Here is a 22,041-nt window from a genome sequence, read left to right on the forward strand (position 1 = left end):
CTGTCCCATGAGTGTTTCCTTATCAAAAGTGGTCTCTTCTTTTTTACAGATGAAGAACTGCCCACAGCAAAGGCAGCATTAATAGATGCAGTAAGAAGCCATAGAGAAAGCACCAGCACTGAGCTGACTACTGAACCGGAGAAGACGTCCCCAGAAAAACGTGGCAACAAGCTGTCAACCATTATGAGTGAGTAGCTTGACGTTAATGACACAAGTGATATTCTTAGAGCTCTAAATTACTTGCTACCTTATTTTTTGGAGGGAAATCTAAAAGATAGAGCATCAACATTACTAAACTCCCTTTTTTTCAAATATACAAGTTGGCAATATGCCCAAGTCGTGTTAAAAACAACAGAGGGAACCGTTCTTTTATACCTGAATTTTACAATTCAAGCTACAAAAATAATTGAGGAAACTCTGATTTCTGGAACAGGATTCCTGATGAAGCTTTTCAAGGAGGAGCAGAAAGTCGAGGTTCCCAAAGCAGAGTGGGAAACGGGCCAATTGAAAAATGAGAGGACAGATGCCCAGGATGAAGAGGAAGAGCAGGAGTCAAGTGAGGTGAGGACAGCTCCCAAAACATGGCACCTGGACGTTTAGTCAGAGTGGGACAGGCCATGAAAGCACCGGCAGAGGTGCCAATTATGGGACATAACAGAAGCTCTCCAGTAAGTGAAATGAGGTAACTTTGAGGAGGGTCAAGTACTGAGGTGGTCAAAGCAGGGAAAATGGAGAATTCAGATTTCCATGTCTGTTTTTAGGGGGGGAAGTTTTTGGAGCAGGCGGCTGCTGTGGCTTAAAGAGCTCTTTGGAGCAGTCAGTGCCATACCAGAAATATATGGCAAAGAGAGCCTACAGGATGAGTCATCTGGTGAGGATGAGCCTTTAGAATTCTTGTCTAATGTGAGGAAATAATCAAGGTGAACTCTCAGAAGTTAGGACTGGAGCATCAAAACCAGCTGCTGAGGACACAGGTGAAGAAAGGGAGTCATAACACCACCTCCTTGAGTTACCCGAAAAAAGTGTTGAAAATGCATGCTCAGCAGTGCTGAAAAATACATATTTTCCTCTTTTGAAATGTATAAGTTTATAGCCGACACTAGCCACGAGGTTAGTTAGACATTAAAACATAACTAGTTAAGCCCTGGCTGGGTAGCTCAGTTGGTTACTGCAGTGTTTTTCAACTGGTGGGCTGTGGACTGGCAGTTTTCTGGCGGACCCACACCGCTCTACAGACCTCTGGTTTGCTCAGGACACTCTAAGGTTGCAGGCTTGATTCCTGGTCAGCGCATATTGAAAGAACCAACCTATGACTCATGAATGAATGGAAAAGCAAATTGATCTTTCTCTCTCGCTCCCTCTGTGGGGAAAACAGCTGTGTTAGGCTTACTCGCTGGTTACTGGCTGCAAGCACTTTGCCTGATTAGCACATGAGCATGTGGCAGCGCCACGTGTGTGTGGTCTGTGTAAGGCCACGGGTGGTGTCCCTCTGGGGCGAGTCTCCCAGATCGCTCTCCCGCCAGTAAGTTGTGGTTTTCCTGCTCCGTTGCCCTTCACTGAGAAAAGCAGGTTCTCCTTTATTAGCTCTTTTCCTTTCTTTTTTTTTTTGTATTTTTCTGAAGCTGGAAACCAGGGAGAGACAGTCAGACAGACTCCCGCATGCTCCCGACCGGGACGCCCACCAGGGGCGACGCTCTGCCCACCAGGGGGCGATGCTCTGCCCCTCCGGGGTGTCGCTCTGCCTCGACCAGAGCCACTCTAGCGCCTGGGGCAGAGGCCAAGGAGCCATCCCCAGCGCCCGGACCATCTTTGCTCCAATGGAGCCTTGGCTGCGGGAGGGGAAGAGAGAGACAGAGAGGAAGGAGGGGGTGGGGGTAGAGAAGCAAATGGGCGCTTCTCCTATGTGCCCTGGCCAGGAATCGAACCCGGGTCCCCCGCACACCAGGCCGACGCTCTACTGCTGAGCCAACCTGCCAGGGCTCTTTTCCTTTCTTATTTGCTCGCCTGTCTTTGCTCGCCTCCAATAAACGGGTATGGCCCGATGCTTTTCAGCTCTGCAGTTCCTCTGTGTTCATTAACCTACCTGGCCTCAACCACCAGCTCTACACTCTCTCTAAAATCAATACTGTAGCATACACCGGGGTACAAAACAGATGTCGGAGGCTTTCAGGAATTTAGATGGAAAATTGGCCAAGCTTTTAACCTGCGCAGGGGTGGACTCTCGGGTGTCTCAGGGACACTATACTCTTAAAAAGTCGCAGATGAGAGCCGCGCCCAAATGCTCACAAACTAGGTCTTATATAGGCTGAGCAAGCAAGCAGTTTCCAAAAGCAGACTTGGCTATTAGCTATTGGCGGGGGGAGAAGTCACATGGCATAGTAACATAGGGCAGGCAGTGGAAAAGTTTTAAAACTGTTAAAACTGTTATAAATCTAGATAAACAGGATTTGGGGGCTGGGTCAGCTCTAAGTTCCTTGTTCCTTATGCAACCTCTCATGCAACCTTCAGGGTAAGGCGGGTCCCTACATTCCCCCCTTTTTTTTAGACATGAGTTAAACCTTTGACTCGTTTTCTTCCCCTGCTAGGAGCGTGTAAGGCTGAGAAAGAACCATGAGCTTAACAACTTCTATTCTTTCTTTGATGAAACCTAAAACCTTGTTTAGAATTATTGGTCCAATAAAATATTAGAGTCCTTATTCTTTGGAGAAGGTGACCTTGAGAGGCTGATCGGGGTCCCGTCGCAATCGCCATGTCCTATTATTCTCTCCTGGTTCCTGGGCCTGCTTCACATGGGATAGGTGGATCCAGTAGGGCTTCTCAGCAATTCTAACAGCAGAAGGTGTGCTGAGCAATACCTGGAATGGCCCTTGCCACCTTGGCTCGAGGTTTCCCCTGCAATGATTAAGGATCCATACCCATTGTCCAGGCTCTGGTGGAGGTTCTCAGGTGCTGCTTTCTTGGGCTGCTCCTCTTTCCCTCCTTAGTTCTCGCACTTCCTCTCAGATCTGCTGTAATGCCTGTAGGGACTTGAGGAAATTATGATTAGATACTTCTATTTCCTCTGTAGTGAGCTGGGGAACTAATGGAGTAGGTTGTCCAAACATGAGCTCATAGGGAGTCCACTTGTTGACATATGGGGTACTTCTGACCCGGAACAAGGCAAAGGGGAGTAATTTACCCAGTTCTCGCCGGTCTCCTCCTTTAACTTGATTAAGGTTTCTTTTAGGGTCCTATTCATTCTTTCTACTTGCCCAGAATTCTGTCACAGAAAAAAACAAATTACAAAGTACTCCTCATTTAGATTAATCGTAACTTTAGCTATAAAAATTATTCTCTTAATGTGTTTCATAAAGCATTATGACAGTGAGTTTTTAATTAGTTCAAAACACTTTATTAAATTATGACTTTTAAAAACACTTTTGGTAATAAGAACTTTTTATAATAAAAAAATTAAAGTGTTCAGCAACAAAGACTTTGGTAAATTACTCACAGATACTAAGATGTAAGGCAAGAATCAAAATTCTGGTGTGTGCCCTGCTTTCAGATGCTTTGACAATACTATTGCACTGCTAGTGTAAAGTACAGTAGTGCAATAAAGTCAGAGCATTCGTTAGCAGTAATAGGTAGGAAGGGGAACACAAAAGTATCTTCTATCAGTTGAAGCTTCAGTGAGAAAAGAATGTAAAGAATTGCCATTTTGGACAGAAGACATCCAAAACCTAAGATCATTTATATCAATGTTTCAAAAAATAGAATTGAACTTAAATATCAAAGTATCTTTTTTCTTTGATGACTAATCTATGATTAATATTGAAATAGAAACACGCATAGAGGTAGAGAGGCATTTTGTAAATATGCCCTAAATTGAGCAGTTATTAACATGGGTACAGTATTGTTAAGACCTTAGGCCTAGAATTAACAAAACTGGTTATAATTACTAAAGAAAGTTGCAAAAAATATTTCTGTTCTGCTGAGATATGTTGGTTAGCTCCTGCATAGCAACTGATTGATTACCATATTTCCCCATGTATAAGATGCACCTTAATTTGGGGCCTGAAATTTGAAAAAAATGTATTATATAAAGATATTGAACTCAAGTTTTATTTATCATAAAATTCATACAACTTCTCATCACTGTCAAAACTCCCATCCATTAGTTTGTCCTTATTTGTGTCTGATGACGAATCACTGTCTTCATATATTGTATCGTCCTTAGTTCCCACTATGGCATTTGAAATGCCACATTTCCACAACCACAGTATAAGACGCTCAGTTTTGAGACCCCAAATTTTCCCCCCAAAAGTTGTGTCTTATACATGGGGAAATATGGTAAATGCCATTTAAAACATCTTTTCATTAAAAAAAATTAAATGTAAAATAATGTTTCCAAATCTCTATACACCCAATCTATCTCTAAAATTTAAACTACAATATGAAAAGCCCTTACCACCTTAGGGTTTTTTTGTTTGTTTGTTTTACAGAGACAGAGAGAGAGTCAGAGAGAGGGATAGATAGAGACAGACAGACAGGAACAGAGAGAGATGAGAAGCATCAATCATTAGTTTTTCATTGCAACACCTTAGTTGCTTTCTCATATATGCCTTGACCGTGGGCCTTCAGCAGACCAAATAACCCTTGCTCATGCCAGTGACCTTGGGTTCAAGCTGGTGAGCTTTGCTCAAACCAGATGAGCCCGCACTCAAGCTGGAGATCTCGAGGTCTTGAACCTGGGTTCTCCACATCCCAGTCCAACGCTCTATCCACTGCGCCACCGCCTGGTCAGGCACCTTAGGGTTTTTTATCTAGTAAAATCATGACCATTAGCCCTTCCTAACTAAATATTGTGAAAGAGGATTTTAAATTTTCAGTTAACCCCTAAAACATCTTAAACATAACAGGAAATCATCTCTTTCTTTCAAACTAAAATCAAAGAGAAATAATAAGATAATGGGGGGGTGTTGTCCAAGATTTAAAGATTTAAGTATCAGGGTCCCTGAGTTCAAGCTAATTAACATCCTAACCTTCTAACTGGTAAGAAACCAGTTCAAAAGTCAGAGGTAAGCCCAGAAATAGGAATGGTATCATAAGTATCACATTGCATTACCTTTTATGAACAATCACTATGGTACCTCGTATGGTACACCATACGAGGACACTGAATAAATACTCCTCATTAAGTGAAGAAAATAAAGTTAGAGAACAAAGATTACCCTACAATAAGCTTATTCCTCAATTAATAATGTTGACTAATGCAAAAATACTTTCCATTATTTTCACTAACTGTCCCTTAAATGGTCCAGGTCAGCTACTTAGTTGGATTAAGCCTCTGAAGAAATGAACTCAAATTCAGGACAGCTGGAACATGAGTGTCTTGACCTTAAATGCTAGGCCACTTAATTCAGATATTAGAATATTTCAACTAATAATCAGGATTGTACCAAAAATTTACCTTTAGAATCTTAGAAACTAAACTTGTTCACAGATGCAAGGAATTTAAGAAGAAAGACCTGCTTTTCTTCTCTTCCTCTCTTAAAGATTGTTTAAAAAACTACCCCATCATTCAAACGTCTAAAAGTTTTATTCTGGGTATCTCATAGTTTTCTAAAACCTACTTTTCAAGATATACACTTATTTCCACTGGCATCAATTTTCCTCTTAAATATGTTCACTCTAATAAAAGTCCTGTGAGACTCTGCAAATAGTTTGCAGAGTCCAGAAAATGTTTAATAGATACCTCAAAATTAAACAGCCAACTTGAGGCAAGAAAACCTGTTAAAAGCAAAGTTAGTATCTATGCATCTGTTGGTCAAATAAGTTTGCAAATACGATGTATATGGTTGCTCGCTTATAGTTTGCATTGGGTGTGGGGGACAGGCTGTAAGCAGGCAGGGTCTTTATAGCCTAAGGCTTAGTTTTAAAACTAAGCTTTTGGCCCTGGCCAGTTGGCTCAGCGGTAGAACGTCGGCCTGGCATGCGGGGGACCCGGGTTCGATTCCTGGCCAGGGCACATAGGAGAAGCAAAAAAAACTAAGCTTTTCCCCACACCCTTGACCGTTGCATGATAGGGGGTAGTGCACTCTCATGAGGAATCCCATTATGCCTCACATAAGTGACTTTTGTATCAGAGACTTCCTTGTTTGTATATTGGGTTAAAGGTTTTGATTTCTACAGCCCATGCTGGAGGAGAGCAGAGAAAGACCACATGGAGGAGAGGAGAAGCAGCCAAGATGGCGGAGTGCTGAAGGAGTAGCCAGTTTGTGCAGAGTTTGTACAGAGAGAAGGAGATGGGGAACAGAGGTGAATAAGGCTGGTGAGGTAGAAACCTTTGATTCTAGGAAACTCGGTTAAGTCAGTGGCTTTGGGAGCCCTGAATGGAAAGGGAAGTGTTTTCCCACTGTGTGTATTTTTTGCCCGCTGGGTGCAAGCTAGGATTAAAGCTAATGGCCCACCAGTTCTTGGCTCTGTTGTTTCATTACCGTCTGTCCGAATCAAATGTGAGCCTGCATGGGCCAGGTGGCTGTGATGGTGGCCGTGGCTACTGGCCATACAGCATTCCATCAATAAAAATTTTAATTATAAAAAAAAAGCAAAATCAGTATCACTTAGCATCTTACATTTTGGCAGAAGTATGGATCTGGAGGGAGAAATTCAGAATGGGGGAGAAGGGCAAGACAATGTTAACAGATACGCCTGCTGATAGAATGAAACTACAATATTTTAAAGTCATTTAAAAAAGACAATGATAAAAATAACAAAACTTTGAACTAAAAGTTCATTATTACAGGTTTAGAAAGCTACAGAAAATCCGTCTCCTCTGCCATTTCTCTCTCCCTATCTCCAATGCCACCACCACTTGAAGAAAATTCAAATTCAAATCGAATTTATACACAAGGCACTGCAATTAATTAATACAACGGAAGAACATACATAATAAGTTATACCAAGGTCTCACATTTTCTGGGAGGGGCGAAGATGGCATTCATTTTCTTCCAGGGTCATTACACGTGCAGATGTTAAAGTGACCCAAGGTTCAGCTTAGAGAGAGCAGCACAGGCACAAATGGTATCTAAGGAGTAAAGCCAGGGAATGGCAAGCGGAGGAGGGGCGGGTTGCGGGTGGAGAAGAAAGTTTTGGCTTCTTAATCTTATTTGACTTAAGGAAAAACTGACAGAAGCTCAACGATGGGTGAGTCCTCCAAATACCACCCTTTAAAGACCCCCCTTCCCCCCCCCCCAAAAAAAACTGGTAATGCAACGGGGGAGGGGCGCGAAGAGCTGAAGATGAAACAAGGGGACTAAGAAGAAAAAAGCGCGGGCGATCGAGCTGGTAGTCTGGGGACGGGAAGGAGGGAATAAAGAGGACAAGCGAGGCAATGATCCACATTAGAAAACTAGGACAGATCTCCAGCTTGGTCCCCTCGTGCAGGCCAAGCAGCAGAGGGTCCTTTCCAATTATTCGCCCCCGCCCCGTGAATAAAAGGAGGCAACCGGAGAGCAGGGTGCCTCCCTTGTCCCAGTCCTGCCCGCGCTCCAGGACAAGAGCTCATGGTGCCGGTGCCCGTCGCTCGCTCCCCCACCATGGACTGCCTGCCCCCTCGCGCCAAACAAAAACTGGTCCAGGGGCTTTCCTGGCCGCTAGGAAGTTAAGCACGCGTCTAGTGTCCTTTCTCAGACTTCCCCAGTTCGCCTGAAGGGATTTCTCTCCGCCCCACTCGGTTTATCCTCACCCAACCCCACCCTGCATCCCCTTTCTCGGCAATGTGAACGACCTCTCCCCTTCTTGGGGCGTTTTGGGACCATTCCAGTTAACGTCTCTTTGGAAGAAATACAAACGCATGCACCAGCTGCAGCTCCTTGAAGGAGCAGAAAGGTGAGAGCAAGGAACAAAAAATTACAATGGCCCCACACCTTCAGCATCTCCCGCCATTTCCCTCATCAGTTTCCCGGATGTAACACCCTCGCCCCCGCGGCGGTTAAAAGACCAGGCGGCGGCGACTCCCTTTGGTGCAGGAGGAAACTCAAGTCTGGCCCAGCCTCCGCCGCCCAGGGTTTCCAGCGACTCCAAATTGCTTCCCACTCTGGAGGCCATCGGGGAAAAATAAACTACCCAATAGATCTCCTTCACTTTACACTTACCATCAATTCCAGCTTATCCACCTCCTCTTCCATGTTGAATAGTTGACATTCCTCAGGCCGCGGCAGCGCTTAAGCAGCAAACCATACCAGCACTGAGAGGCCCTATTGGACAGCTGTCACTTAACGTCTTGCACTCATTGGATCCCCTGCTTCGCCGGTACCCGCCCATTGGTGACTGCTATCTCAGCCAATCACAAGCCAGGTCCTGCTCCAACGGTTACTGGAAGAATTTAACGGTAGAGAGAGAGAGAGAGAGAGAACAACACTAGCATTGGTTCCTCCACGGTAAGGTTTTAATTTTGAATTTTTCTTTATGGCTAGACTTCATCTAATTCCGGGGCTCCTAGACTAGTGAGTGCAGGGATATCTTCTTTGGTTACTCGGGCTCGCGTCTTCTGTGGACGGGCCTGTTGCTGCTTGTGTTCTTACGGTGGGGACTTTGGCTGGACTCAGAGGGCATTTGGAGTGGGGCAGAGGAGGTTTGAGGCTGGATAAGGAGTGGTCCGCCTGGTTCCACGCTAACTGTATTTCTATTTAATTCACACTCATGTTTTTTGTTTTTTTTGTTGTTTTTTTTCCTGAAGCTGGAAACGGGGAGAGACAGTCAGACAGACTCCCGCATGCGCCCGACCGGCACGCCCACCAGGGGCGATGCTCTGCCCACCAGGGGGGCATGCTCTGCCCACCAGGGGGCGATGCTCTGCCCCTTCGGGGCGTCGCTCTGCCGCGACCAGAGCCACTCTAGCGCCTGGGGCACAGGCCAAGGAGCCATCCCCAGCGTCCGGGCCATCTTTGCTCCAATGGAGCCTTGGCTGTGGGAGGGGAAGAGAGAGACAGAGAGGAAGGAGGGGGTGGGGGTGGAGAAGCAGATGGGCGCTTCTCCTGTGTGCCCTGGCCGGGAATCGAACCCGGGACTTCTGCACGCCAGGCCGACGCTCTACCACTGAGCCAACCGGCCAGGGCCCACACTCATGTTTTTGAGGAGAGCATCTGCATTCCTTTTGCGCAGCCCTTTACATCTTTGCTACTCAAAGTGTGGTCACGGACCTGCGACACCTGCATCACTTGGGAGCTTGTTAACAATGCAGATTATTGGGCTCCACCCAATTTTTGGAATCAATAGGATTTTAATAAATTCCTTTCCCCCACCAGTGATTCTCCTGCAAGGAGTATTTTACTATGTTCCTTGATATAGTCTTACTATCGTCTGACATTCTGTGATAGTGTCAATGTTAGAAGTGTGCCTGGACTGCGCTGGACTAGGGTTTAACGAGCTGCTATTGATAATGTAATGACTACAGACATGACACACTTTTAAGTTTAATGTGAATTATTAACATTTTCTTCCTTACTGAATAATCAACAAAATAACGAATCAAGCCCTAATTGCAGTGTTTTGTTATATTTGTGGTGTCAATGGCCAATTTGAAATTTCTAATATAGAGTTAGGAAAAAAATGAGCAGTAATACAGCATCTATAGCATTATAAAGTAAACAACCTCAAGATCATAGATAATAGTGAAATTAGGAAGTGATAGTTTTGTGTACTGATTCCCTTTTAAAATAAGTTATCTAAAAAAAAAAGTTACCTAATTTACTTTAAGAGTGAATATGTTAATAACTGACTTGCAGACTTCCTGAAAATGTAGCAGTTGCCATCTCCAGTACAACACTGGAGTGGAGATAAAGGTATGGAATCAACCCATCAAATGTAAGTAGAATATCCAGCTTCTTTGTGAAATCTATTTTGTTAATTTAGAGATTAGTGAATATAGGGAAAAAAGAAGTGGGAGGCAGGAGGCCAGTCTCTCAGTCAGTTTGATCTCTAACTAAAGACATCTAGGGTAGAGAGGGAACAGAAGCGGGAAGGACTGCAAAGGGGCAGCTGGAAGATAAGGAAGGGGAGGTTACCATGGGAGTTTTGGATTCTAGGGATCTCACAGTGAACTCTAGGTTTCCAGTGACATTCCTTCATAGAAGGTCATGGGCATGGATTTGATGAGGCTTATTTGACTTTTTCAGGCAATTACAAGATTGCTGCTTCTTCTGATGCTTTCCCAAGTATCTGCATTCAGAATATTTTTTCCTTCATATTTTATTTATTGATTTTAGAGAGGAGGAAGGGAGGGAAAAGGAGATGGGGGAAGAGAGAGCGAAGTGGCAGGGGAGGGGAGAGAAGTGCATTCAGAATATTTTTGTGTTATTTTTAAAATCAATTAATCTGTTAGACATCCCTTGAGTTTAATGATAGTTCCTGCTTGGCTACCCTCATTATTTTAGCAGAAATAAAAACTGATATAATAAAATTGAAATTGTTGGTGGTGAAATGCCACTGGTGTTAAGACCGGTGAAGTCAGACTGGACCTCGGTTCAACCAACCTTGGTACTTGAGTTTGGCTAAGGAAGAATTCAGAGCCAAGACTCAAACTAAGGTAAAGTTTATTTAGAAAGTCACAGAAGCTCTGGCTAGTTGGCTCAGTGATAGAATGTCGGCCAGGTATGTAGATGTCCTGGGTTTGATTCCTGATCAAGGCACACAAGAGAAATGACCATCTGCTTATCCACCCCTACCCTTTCTTTTTTTTCCCTCTCTCTTCCTCTCCCCTATCCATGGCTCAATTTGTTCGAGTGCATCTCATGCCACTGAGGATGGCTCTGTGGAGCCTTTGCCTCAGGTGCTAAAAATAGCTTGGTTGTGAGCATGGCCCCAGATGGGCAGAGGGTCAGCCCCAGATGGTGGTTGCCAGGTGGATCCCGGTCAGGGCACATGCGGGAGTCTGTTCCTCTAACTCCCCTCCTCTCACTTGGAAAGGAAGAAGAAGAAAAAGAAGAAGGAGGAGGAGGAGGAGAAGAAGAAAGAGAGGGAGAAGGGGGAAAGGGAGAGGGAGAAGGAGAAGAAGGAGAAAGAAGAAGAAAAAGAGGAAGAAGAAAAAGTCACAGAAGTAGAATAAGTGAGCTGTAGAATGGGCTCAGGAAGCAAGTTACAGAGGCAAAACTAGGGCATTTGGAGCTTAGGAGAAAGACAAATGCAAGAAAAACGTGCCTGGGTAGAGGGGGTGGGGAATGATGGGGGTGTACTCCAGGAAAAACCCGTCTAAGTGCTTTAAAGGATGGGGATTTTTAGGAGAGGTCTCAGGGAAGGGTCTCAATAGAATATTACTCAGCTTTCCTGGTGTGTTCTTTCAGGATTGTGGTCTTCACTGGTTGGTTTGCACTGGGGTTACTAGTCATTGTAGCAGCTGGTCCTGATGTCAGCCATGGTGTGCCTTGTCACTTGTTTGAAACACAAGTGAGGCCTAGATCAGTTGAAGAACACAGGCCTAGTCTAACCTTTGGTGGCACAGTAGATAAAACATTGACCTGGAATGTTGAAGTCGCTGATTCCAAACCCTGGGCTTGCCCAGTCCAGGTACATACAAGAAGCAGCTACCATGAGTTGATGCTTCCTCATTCCTCCCCCCTTTCTCTCTTCCTCTCTCTAAAATCAAGAAATAAAATATTTTTTTTTAAAGGAAAATCTCTGGCCTACTGAAATATAGAAAAGAAAGCTTTTTTTTTTTTTTTTTTTTTTTTTTTTTTTTTAAGCAAATAGGTAATTTAAAGGCTCTTAGCAAAAGTAACTTCATTTAGTTTTTCTCCTTATCTTAAAGTCTAAATGACCTCAGAACTTAGGTTTAAAACTCCCTACCCCTGGCCTTGCCAAACTATTGTGATGCCAGAGATAGGTTGTAAATCCTAGAAAGTTTAGGAATATATATGTGAAACATTTCCCACTATTGTGTCAGGGATAGGTTGTAAATCCTAGAATGTTTAGGAATATTTCTGTTAAATAGGCGAAACATTTATCACTACTGTAGTCTTAATGTGTAGAAATGTTTTTTCCTTTTAATGGATCCTATAGATAAACCTTGTAACAAGACAATAAAATTTAATGAGCTTATTAAATGACTTTTGTACCATGCTCCCTCTCCTTCCCATACCCCAACCAGTATGTAATTTTGTCTTTAAAAGCTGGCCTTGAACTGTGTTCAAGGCCGCATGATTTGGACAACTTAGGTCTCCATGTGGTAGCCGGCTTTAAAATAAAGACTCCTTAATTGGGCTACTTAATTGTGTGGCAAGATGTCTGTTTCTCGCTGTTCCGATACAACACTACATGTTGTCCTAGGGAGGTTGTCTGAGGCTATTCTCCATCCACCCGTCATTGCTCTGCTCATTTCTGTCTGCCTACCACAAAATCAACTTTTTTGGTGTGTTTTCCAGGCCTCTAAGAACTAAGGAAAATGCTCTGTTAATTTGAGATCTGGAAATTAGTTAAATAAGATGCTATTAAGAATCTTGACTCCTAGGAGGCTGTTGATATATGCACTGTCATCTGTTGCCATTAGGGGTGCCCTCTACAAGTACAAAAGCTCTTGGAATAAGCCACTTCTCAGTTTACAGCCCACTGTGGACTGGGGGCCAGTGGAAACTGAGAGCTGAGCAAGCCTAGAGCTGCATACCAAGTGCTGGAAGATTACTGGGTGAACAAAAGTGGAATGAATGTAGTTTAAAGGCCAGTTCCTGGGCCCTGGCCGGTTGGCTCAGTGGTAGAGCGTGGTCCTGGCATGCAAGGGGTCCCGGGTTCGATTCCCGACCAGGGCACACAGGAGAAGCACCCATCTGCTTCTCCACCCCTCCCCCTCTCCTTCCTCTCTGTCTTTCTCTTCCCCTCCCGCAGAGAGGCTCCATTGGAGCAAAGATGGCCCGGGCGCTGGGGATGGCTCCTTGGCCTGTGCCCCAGGTGCTAGAGTGGCTCTGGTCGCAACAGAGCAACGCCCGGAGGGGCAGAGCATCACCCCCTGGTGGGCAGAGCTTCGCCCCCTGGTGGGCGTGCCCGGTGGATCCCGGTAGGGCGCATGCGGGAGTCCGTCTGACTGTCTCTCCCTGTTTCCAGCTTTGGAAAAATACAAAAAAAAAAAAAAAAAAAAAAAAGGCCAGTTCCTTATTCAGATATAAATTTGAAGGGAAGGAAGCCCAGCCCTTGAGATCACTTTTTAGTTCTGCTTCTTGAATAAGGACATTTTGAGCCCTGGCCGGTTGGCTCAGCGGTAGAGCATCGGCCTAGCGTGCGGAGGACCCGGGTTCGATTCCCGGCCAGGGCACACAGGAGAAGCGCCCATTTGCTTCTCCACCCCTCCGCCACGCTTTCCTCTCTGTCTCTCTCTTCCCCTCCCGCAGCCAAGGCTCCATTGGAGCAAAGATGGCCCGGGCGCTGGGGATGGCTCTGTGGCCTCTGCCTCAGGCGCTAGAGTGGCTCTGGTCGCAACATGGCGACGCCCGGGATGGGCAGAGCATCGCCCCCTGGTGGGCAGAGCGTAGCCCCATGGTGGGCGTGCCGGGTGGATCCCGGTCGGGCGCATGCGGGAGTCTGTCTGACTGTCTCTCCCTGTTTCCAGCTTCAGAAAAAAAAAAAATGCAAAAAAAAAAAATGCAAAAAAAAAAAAAAAAAAAAGAATAAGGACATTTTGTTCCTCAAGAAGCAACAACTAAAACTGGGGAGGGCCTCTGGAACTACACATCAAGCTTGCTCTTAATCTTCTTAAGAATCTGGAGCCTGACCAGGCTGTGGCGCAGTGGATAGAGAGTCGGACTGGGATGCAGAGGACCCAGGTTTGAGACCCTGAGGTCGCCAGCTTGAGCGTGGGCTCATCTAGTTTGAGCAAGAGCTCACCAGCTTGAACCCAAGGTCTCTGGCTCCAGCAAGGGGTTGCTCCGTCTGCTGGAGACCCGCGGTCAAGGCACATATGAGAAAGCAATCAATGAATAACTAAAGTGTTGCAACGCGCAATGAAAAGCTAATGACTGATGCGTCTCATCTCTCTCCGTTCCTGTCTGTCTGTCCCTGTCTATCCCTCTCTCTGACTCACTCTCTGTCTCTGTAAAAAAAAAAAAATAAAATAAAATAAAAATTAAAAAAAAAGAAAAGAATCTGGAATGAAATATTAATATACTAGATAGTTGTTTTTATTTTCTTTTTTAAGCAAGAGGAGGGGAAATAGACTCCCATATGCGCCCTGATTGGGATCTACCTGGCAGCCTTGGCCTGGGACTGATGCTGGAATCAACCTAGCTGTCCTCAGTGCTGAGGCTGTCACTTGGACCAATCAAGCCACAGGCTGGGGGAGGGGAAGAGAGTGAATGGGGAGAGGGTGGTGGAGAGAAGCAGATCATCACTTTTTATGTGTACCCTGATCAGGGATTGAACCTGGGACGTCTGCACACCTAGCTGATGCTCTATCCACTGAACCAATGGGCCAGGGCCTAGATAGTTTTTTTAAATGCTTTAAAATAAATGTTTGAAACTGCCTGACCAGGCGGTGGTGCAGTAGATGGAGTGTCAGACTGGGATGCTGAGGACCCAGGATTGAAACCCTGAGGTCGCTGGCTTCAGCACAGGCTCATCCAGCTTGAGTGTGGGGTCACTGGCTTAAGCGTGGATCATAGACAAGCTCATGGTTGCTGGCTTGAGCCCAAAGGACTGCTGGCTTGACCCCAAGGTCTTGGGCTTGAGCAAAGGGTTCACTTGCTCTGCTGTAGCCCTCCCCCCCAGTCAAGGGACTTATGAGAAAGCAATCAATGAACAACTAAGGTGCCACAATGAAGAATTGATGCTTCTCATCTCTCTCCCTTCTAGCCTGTATCTCTTTCTCTCTCTCTCTCACTTAAAAAGAAAACAAACACAACACCCATGTCTTCGATTAGGGGTAATTTTTATTTCATTGTATTATCACCTACTAATCTATTATACCACAGTATATTAGAGAGAACATAGTCTTTGGAGACTTACAGATCTGGACTTAATACTTTATTGCACTATATTGGGCAAATCATCTAAACTCTTTTAGCCTCATTTTATACTTATGTAAAAATGAGAATAAAACTCCCTTCCTTAGAGATAATATCTTGTAGGATAGAGAGGATTCACTGAGAAAATGTATGTGAAGGTGTCTAAAACTCAATGAGCATTCAATAAATGGTTAATTTTTTTTTCTATTACATCTGTGACAGTGGACACTCAGTAAATGTTACTGGCAAAGAAAGTTAATTCCTTTGGGTAATTATACCATAATCCAACTATAGATATTTTCTGTTATAAAGAAAAGGAAATTTGCCTGACCAGGCAGTGGCACAGTGGATGGAGTGTTGGACTGGGATGCGGAGGACCCAGGTTTGAGACCCTGAGGTCGCCAGCTTGAGCACGGGCTCATCTGGTTTGAGCAAGGCTCACCAGCTTGAACCCAGGGATGCTGGCTCAGGCAAGGGGTTGCTTGGTCTGCTGAGGGCCTGCGGTCAAGGCACATATGAGAGAGCATCAATGAACAACTAAGGCAGGGGTCGGGAACTATTTTTAAAATAAAAATAAATACATAAATAAAAAAAAGAAAGGGAAATTCACTAACTTAATGAAGAACAGCAAGAAAAGCAAAACAAAATTAAGGAAGAATGTAATACTAAAACCAAGGTGTCTCTAGAGATAGTTTAAATCTGGGTTTAAACTTTTCTCTACATCAGGGGTCTTCTGGGTTGCATGTTCATGTTGTGACTTACTTCCTACCCAAAATGGTGGTTACAGGTCTGTCCAGTTTTTTGGTTTCTTTCTTTTTAGTGAGAGAGACAGACAAGGACAGACAGACAGGAAGGGAGAGAGATGAGAAGCTTCAATGCTTCATTGCAGTACATTAGTTGTTCATTGATTGCTTTCTCATATGCGCCTTGATGGAGCAGGGCTGGGGGTCCAGCCAAACCCAGTGACCTCTTGTTCAAGGCAGTGACCTTGGGCTTCAAGCCAGCAACCTTTGGGCTCAAGCCAGCAACCATGGGGTCATGTCTGCAATCTCACACTCAAGGCCAGTGACCCTGCGCTCAAGCTGGTGAGCCCGTGCTCAAGCCAGATGAGCCTGCGGTGACTCTGGGTTTTGAACCTGGGTTCTCTGCATCTTAGGCTGACCCTCTATCCTGTACCACCACCTGGTCAGGCTGTTTTTGCAATTGTCTAAAGAGAGTACAAATTGTACTGTTTCATGAATGTTTTATTTGGAACCTGAGAGTTTCTGGTCCCATCAGCAGAACTACTAATCTCCAGCCCTTCTAATGGACAGAAGGTCTTGTGTTCTTAGACTGTTCCACTCCAAGCCAGCTCTGAAGCTCAAGTTTTTTATCCACGAAACACTCAGGTGCTTTTAAGTATTTTTCTACATATTTGATTCATTGCACCTATTTGATCGGTTTCTTTTTTTTTTTTCATTTTTCTGAAGCTGGAAACAGGGAGAGACAGTCAGACAGACTCCCGCATGCGCCCGACCGGGATCCACCCGGCACGCCCACCATGGGGCGATGCTCTGCCCATCCTGGGCGTCGCCTTGTTGCGACCAGAGCCACTCTAGCGCCTGGGGCAGAGGCCACAGAGCCATCCCCAGCGCCCGGGCCATCTTTGCTCCAATGGAGCCTTGGCTGCGGGAGGGGAAGAGAGAGACAGAGAGGAAAGCGCGGTGGAGGGGTGGAGAAGCAAATGGGCGCTTCTCCTGTGTGCCCTGGCCGGGAATCGAACCCGGGTCCTCCGCACGCTAGGCCGACGCTCTACCGCTGAGCCAACCGGCCAGGGCGTTGATCAGTTTCAAAATGTGATTTCGTGCCTGGATAACTTTTTTTTTAAATTATTTTTATTATTTATTCATGTTTGAGAAGAGAGAGCAACAGAGTGATACCCCAGATGGGCAGAGCATCACCCCCTGGTGGGCGTGCCGGGTGGATCTTGGTTGGGCGCATGCAGGAGTCTGTCTGACTGCCTCCCCATTTCTGGCTTCGGAAAAAAAAAAAAAATTTAAGAGTCTTTTCCTTGTAATTGCCCATATTATTTTTCCTCATTCATCTCTTTAGTCCATCGCTTCATTCCTTAACCTCCACTCTCTCACTTTTGCTCCATCCCCTTTACAGCAATGTGGCCCCTCCCCATCTCACTGGTGGTGATACAACATAGTGGTTAAGAATAGAGATTCTCGCGCAGGGGTAGTCAACCTTTTTGTACCTACCGCCCACTTTTGTATCTCTGTTAGTAGTAAAATTTTCTAATGACCCACCAGTTCCACAGTAATGGTGGTTTATAAAGTAGAGAAGTAACTTTACTTTATAAAATTTATAAAGTGGAGTTACAGCAAGTTAAAGCATTATATAATAACAGTTACTTACCAGGTACTTTATGTCAGATTTTTGCTAAGTTTGGCAGAATAAATCTTTATAAAACAACTTACTATAGTTAAATCTATCTTTTTATTTATACTTTGGTTGCTCTGCTACCGCCCACCATGAAAGCTGGAACGCCCATTAGTGGGCAGTAGGGACCAGGTTGACTACCACTGTTCTAGAGCCAGAGTGACTGGGTTTGAACCCAGGTATGTCATTCATTAGTATTTGGACTGCATTTTCTTCCCTCCTTCCTTCCTTCCTTCCTTCCTTCCTTCCTTCCTTCCTTCCTTCCTTCCTTCCTTCCCTCCCTCCCTCCCTCCCTCCCTCCCTCCCTCCGTTCCTCTTTCTTTCTTTCTTTCTTTCTTTCTTTCTTTCTTTCTTTCTTTCTTTCTTTCTTTCTTCTTTCTTTCATGTGACAGAGACAGAGAGAGAGAAACAGAGAAAGGGATAGGTAGGGACAGACAGATAGGAAGGAGAGAGATGAGAGGCATCAATTCTTCATTACAGCTCTTTAGTCTCCTTAGTTATTCATTGGTTGCTTTCTCATATATGCCTTGACCAGGGGGCTGCAGCAGAGCAAATGACCCCTGGCTCAATCCATCAACCTTTAGGCTCAAGCCAGCTACCATTGGGTCATGTCTATGATCCCACACTCAAGCCAGTGACCCTGGGCTCAAGCCCATGACCTAGCACTCAAGCTGGTGAGCCTGTGCTCAAGCCAGATGAACCCATTCTGAACCTAGCGACGTTGGGGTTTCAAACCTGGGTCCTCTGCATCCCAGTCTGATGCTCTATTCACTGCTCCACTACCTGGTCAGGCCCATATTCATCATCTGTAATAAAGATCGATAGTTATCATTTCATAGGATTGTTGTGAGATTTAGTTGAGTTAATATAAACTTAGATCAGTGCCTAACATTCGTATATGTTAGCTATTATTATTATTATTTGATCCTCAGTTATATCCAAAACTCATCTTTGTCTCTGGCTTTCTAGATATATCACCCATTTTGTGCCCAATCTAGGGCCACACACTGTGTGAGCCACAGAAGTATGACCTTGTAGATCGTGACAATGAGAGATGAGAAGGAAGATAATGTGCATAAAACAGGAGGTGATATATGATTAAGTACTAAGAGATTCAGACCAGAGGTGTGACAATTCACCACAATCTGTAGGTGCTGGGGTGTTGTTGTGAGTCAGGGGTGCAGAGAGAGAGATCAGCAGACAAAATCTTCGTGGACTAGCAAAGGACCACCGCTTGCTCAGGCAAATGGCGCCAAGTTCACGCTTTGTCCTATTTTTTATTCACAAGATTTCAAAAAGCTTATTTTCTTAGAAATAGGCATAGTATCAAGCATAACCTTTACTTGAAGATACATGGAATACATTTGCATGATAGCTTAATAACAATACAATATCAAAAGACATTAACTGCTATTGCTTCTATGGTTCTCACAACATTCCTTTCTTTTATCTCAAGGAATAGCCTTGAAGGGAACAGTAAAATTTTATGAGAATGTTTTACTGAGAATAGAGTCCAGCAACCGCTTTTAGTCACATAGACTTGTTTCAGTGACTCGCCTTTGAATCACAAAACAATTCTCTTGGCAAAACATTCTTTTCTTGTTGGCTGTGTTCCCATCCAAGGTCATGCAATGGATTATTCCACTAAACTGGGGTGTGAAAGTCAGGGAAACCTGCAAGGATAACCTAGAACTTCAGCAGGGACATAAAGGGTGGCTATGATTTGTTAAAGAAAAAATATTGAGTAGTGTCCAGGCAAAGGCAGGGCCGCAGGACTGATCAGAAATTAATAGGCTTGGCCCTGGCCGGTTGGCTCAGCGGTAGAGCATCGGCCTGGCGTGCAGGGGACCCAGGTTTGATTCCTGGCCAGGGAACATAGGAGAAGCGCCCATTTGCTTCTCCACCCCCCCCCTCCTGCCTCTCTGTCTCTCTCTTCCCCTCCCGCAGCGGAGGCTTCATTGGAGCAAAGATGGCCCGGGTGCTGGGGATGGCTCCTTGGCCTCTGCCCCAGGCTCTAGAGTGGCTCTGGTCGCAACAGAGTGACACCCCAGAGGGGCAGAGCATCGCCCCCTGGTGGGCAGAGCATCACCCCTGGTGGGTGTGCCGGGTGGATCCCGGTCGGGCGCATGCGGGAGTCTGTCTGACTGTCTCTCCCCGTTTCCAGCTTCAGAAAAATACAAAAATACAAAAAAAAAAAAATTAATAGGCCAGTCTGGCTGTAAAGCATTGGTTTAGGTAGCAGTCAAAAATAGGACTATGCAAAACCTTAGCTGTCAGCTGTAGGGGTTTGAAAGTCACATTGAGACAGGGAGAGCCGCTGAAAGATTTTAAGTGAGAGAGACAGAAGATTAAAATAAGGATTATTTTAGATTTCATATATAGAGCGATGTAAAAAGGAATGCTTGACTCAGAGATAAAATGCTCTGGCAAAATCTAGGTGTGAAATGAGAAGGTGCTGAATCGGAGTGGTTGTGACAGGAGTAGGAAGAAAATCCTGGGGACTCTATAAGGAAGAACAGACAAGATTTAGTAACTGCCTGGAGTTGGGGGATGGGAGGTACAGGAAAGAGAAAAGTCAAGCATGATCCTGTCAAGATTTTGTCCTGGATACAAGGAGAATGGTGATGGTGTAGCAGATGAACATACAGCAATTGGGAACGAGAGCCAGGCTGAGGGAGATGAGTTCAGTTTGGGTATTTTATTGCTCAGTGTAAAGCAACCAGAGGTTCCTGGGTGAGTGGAAATGTCCATTAGGCAGAGGGGTGAACAGGTATCTTTGACTTTTTTCTGACCTTCCTGAAAAGTCTGTATATAAACTGAATAGGTGAGTTGTTGCTGATGGGAGAGGACAAAGCTAGAGGTCAAGAGTCAGAGCCATCCACAGACTTAGTGGTTGAAATGAACCTCAGGAATTGATCAGTTTCCAGTCAACATCTGTAATTCATGAATACATTCTTACCATTTTTTTTTTTTCCTGAAGTTGGAAACGGGGAGGCAGAGAGACAGACTTCAGTATGTGCCTGACTGGGATCCACCCGGCATGCCCACTAGGGGGTGATGCTCTGCCCATCTGGGGCATTGCTCCATTTTAACCAGAGCCATTTTAGCACCTGAAGTGGAGGCCATGGAGCCATCTTCAGCACCCTGGCCAACTTTGCTCCAGTGGAGCCTTGGCTGTGGGAAGGGAAGAGAGAGAAAGAGAGAAAGGAGAGGGGGGAGGGGTAGAGAATGAGATGGGAGTTTTTATGTGCCCTGGCTTAGAATCAAACCTGGGACATTCACATCCAGGCTGATGCTCTACCACTGAGCAAACCAGCCAGGGCCTTGTTTTGTTTTGTTTTTTAACATCACAGAAGTATATAGGATAAAATGTGAAAATTCCACCTATCTGTTTCTATTTACTTATTTTGAACTTATTTATTAATTTTAGAGAGAGTGGAAGGGAGAAAGAAGGAATCAGAAACATCAATGTGTTCCTGTATGTGCCCTGATTGGGGATTGAACCTGCAACCTTTGCTAATTGGGACGATGCTCTAACCAACTGAGCTATCTGGCCAGGCCTCCACCTAACCCTTTCTGTCACTTTTGTTACCATTTTGGTGTATGTGTACCCTTCCAATCTCTCTTTTTCTCTCTCCCCCTTGACCTCTTCCCCATAATGAGGTGATATTTACCCCTTGCTTGGTGATTTCTCCTTTTCCTATCACATATGTCTGTGAGATCTTTCCATATTAGTCCTTTTCAATTCTCTTTGCCCTTATTCATCTAACACCTGGAGAGATTTTTACAGAGGGCTTGAGCCAAAGCTTTTTTTTTTTTTTTTTTTTTTTTTTTAGCCAAAGCTTTGATGAGGCCTGGCATAAGGTTTCTTTATATTTATTTGCTGATATAACTTTTCTCATTGATTTGTAGAAGGATTCATTTTAGATACAAGTAATGGGGGGGAGCACTCAGAGTAATTAACTGGCAGCACCTGCCTCAGGTAAGAAGGTCAGGTCTGAGGTGGTGCTTCACTGTTTGTGCCAGCGACCCCACATCAGGTCTTTATTAATTATGCAACCCGGGAAGCTGATGGCTGTGGAATGAGAAAGCTGGTGTGTTCTGCGTTTGACTATTCCCCACAAGGTTGCCATGGTTGCTTCACTTACTCTGTTCATTCTTTCCCTGCCTACTCAAGGACACTGACTGTGTTTTTCCACAGAGATTTGCGGGGAAACGCCATATCATCCTTGGATGGAAATACATGGAATTCATATAACCATATTGAAAAACTGTGAGTATATATCTCCAAAAATGGATACAAAGAACCAACCACATTGTAAGATCCTTCTTGGTCCGGTATTTTGAGGTCAATAGCTCTGAAAAAAGGTGTTTCCTTGTCTGCATCCCAAATTAACCTCTGTTGATTAAATCTGGTGTTTATTTAAAAAATTAAATTTGGCGGGCCCTCTCTACAATGGATCCCTTTGAACTGATTTTCTATTATCACAAGTAATACACGATTACGTTTTCAATATATGACAATGAAATAACAGGTATGATGAGAACTCGGATGTGCCCTCGTCCCCCACCCTTAGGGTAACCGCTACTCTGAGTTTACTGTATCCTTCCAGACCTTTTCCCACACACTTGCCTAATTACATATTTACAGAGA

At 44.8% G+C, this 22,041-nt stretch overlaps 1 protein-coding gene and 1 long non-coding RNA gene across 7 annotated transcripts in view; one reads left to right on the forward strand and one right to left on the reverse strand.

The window, feature by feature from the left end:
- Positions 1 to 559: 559 nt before the first annotated feature.
- On the reverse strand, positions 560 to 8,238 carry LOC136326608 (uncharacterized). Its single transcript, XR_010729493.1, has 4 exons — positions 8,136 to 8,238; positions 6,953 to 7,066; positions 3,179 to 3,259; positions 560 to 3,026 (listed from the first exon to the last, which is right to left on the reverse strand). It is a non-coding gene; the product is annotated as an uncharacterized lncRNA (long non-coding RNA).
- A 111-nt stretch (positions 8,239 to 8,349) lies between these two features.
- LOC136326605 (leucine-rich repeat-containing protein 37B-like) overlaps positions 8,350 to 22,041 on the forward strand; it is a 61,843-nt gene continuing 48,151 nt past the window's right edge. For 4 of the 6 annotated variants that reach the window (XR_010729488.1, XR_010729489.1, XR_010729487.1 and 1 more), the window contains exons 1-3: positions 8,350 to 8,420; positions 9,768 to 9,846; positions 21,589 to 21,660. Coding sequence is in view for 1 of the 6 variants with exons in the window: in XM_066262831.1 (XP_066118928.1) it covers positions 9,827 to 9,846; positions 21,589 to 21,660 (92 nt within the window). In the remaining 5 variants the exon portion in view is untranslated. The remainder of the gene's footprint in view (positions 8,421 to 9,767; positions 9,847 to 21,588; positions 21,661 to 22,041) is intronic. The other 2 variants (XR_010729490.1, XR_010729491.1) reach the window with 2 other exon arrangements.

The sequence above is a fragment of the Saccopteryx bilineata genome, chromosome 2, assembly GCF_036850765.1.
Source record: "Saccopteryx bilineata isolate mSacBil1 chromosome 2, mSacBil1_pri_phased_curated, whole genome shotgun sequence".
Lineage (NCBI taxonomy): Eukaryota > Metazoa > Chordata > Mammalia > Chiroptera > Emballonuridae > Saccopteryx > Saccopteryx bilineata.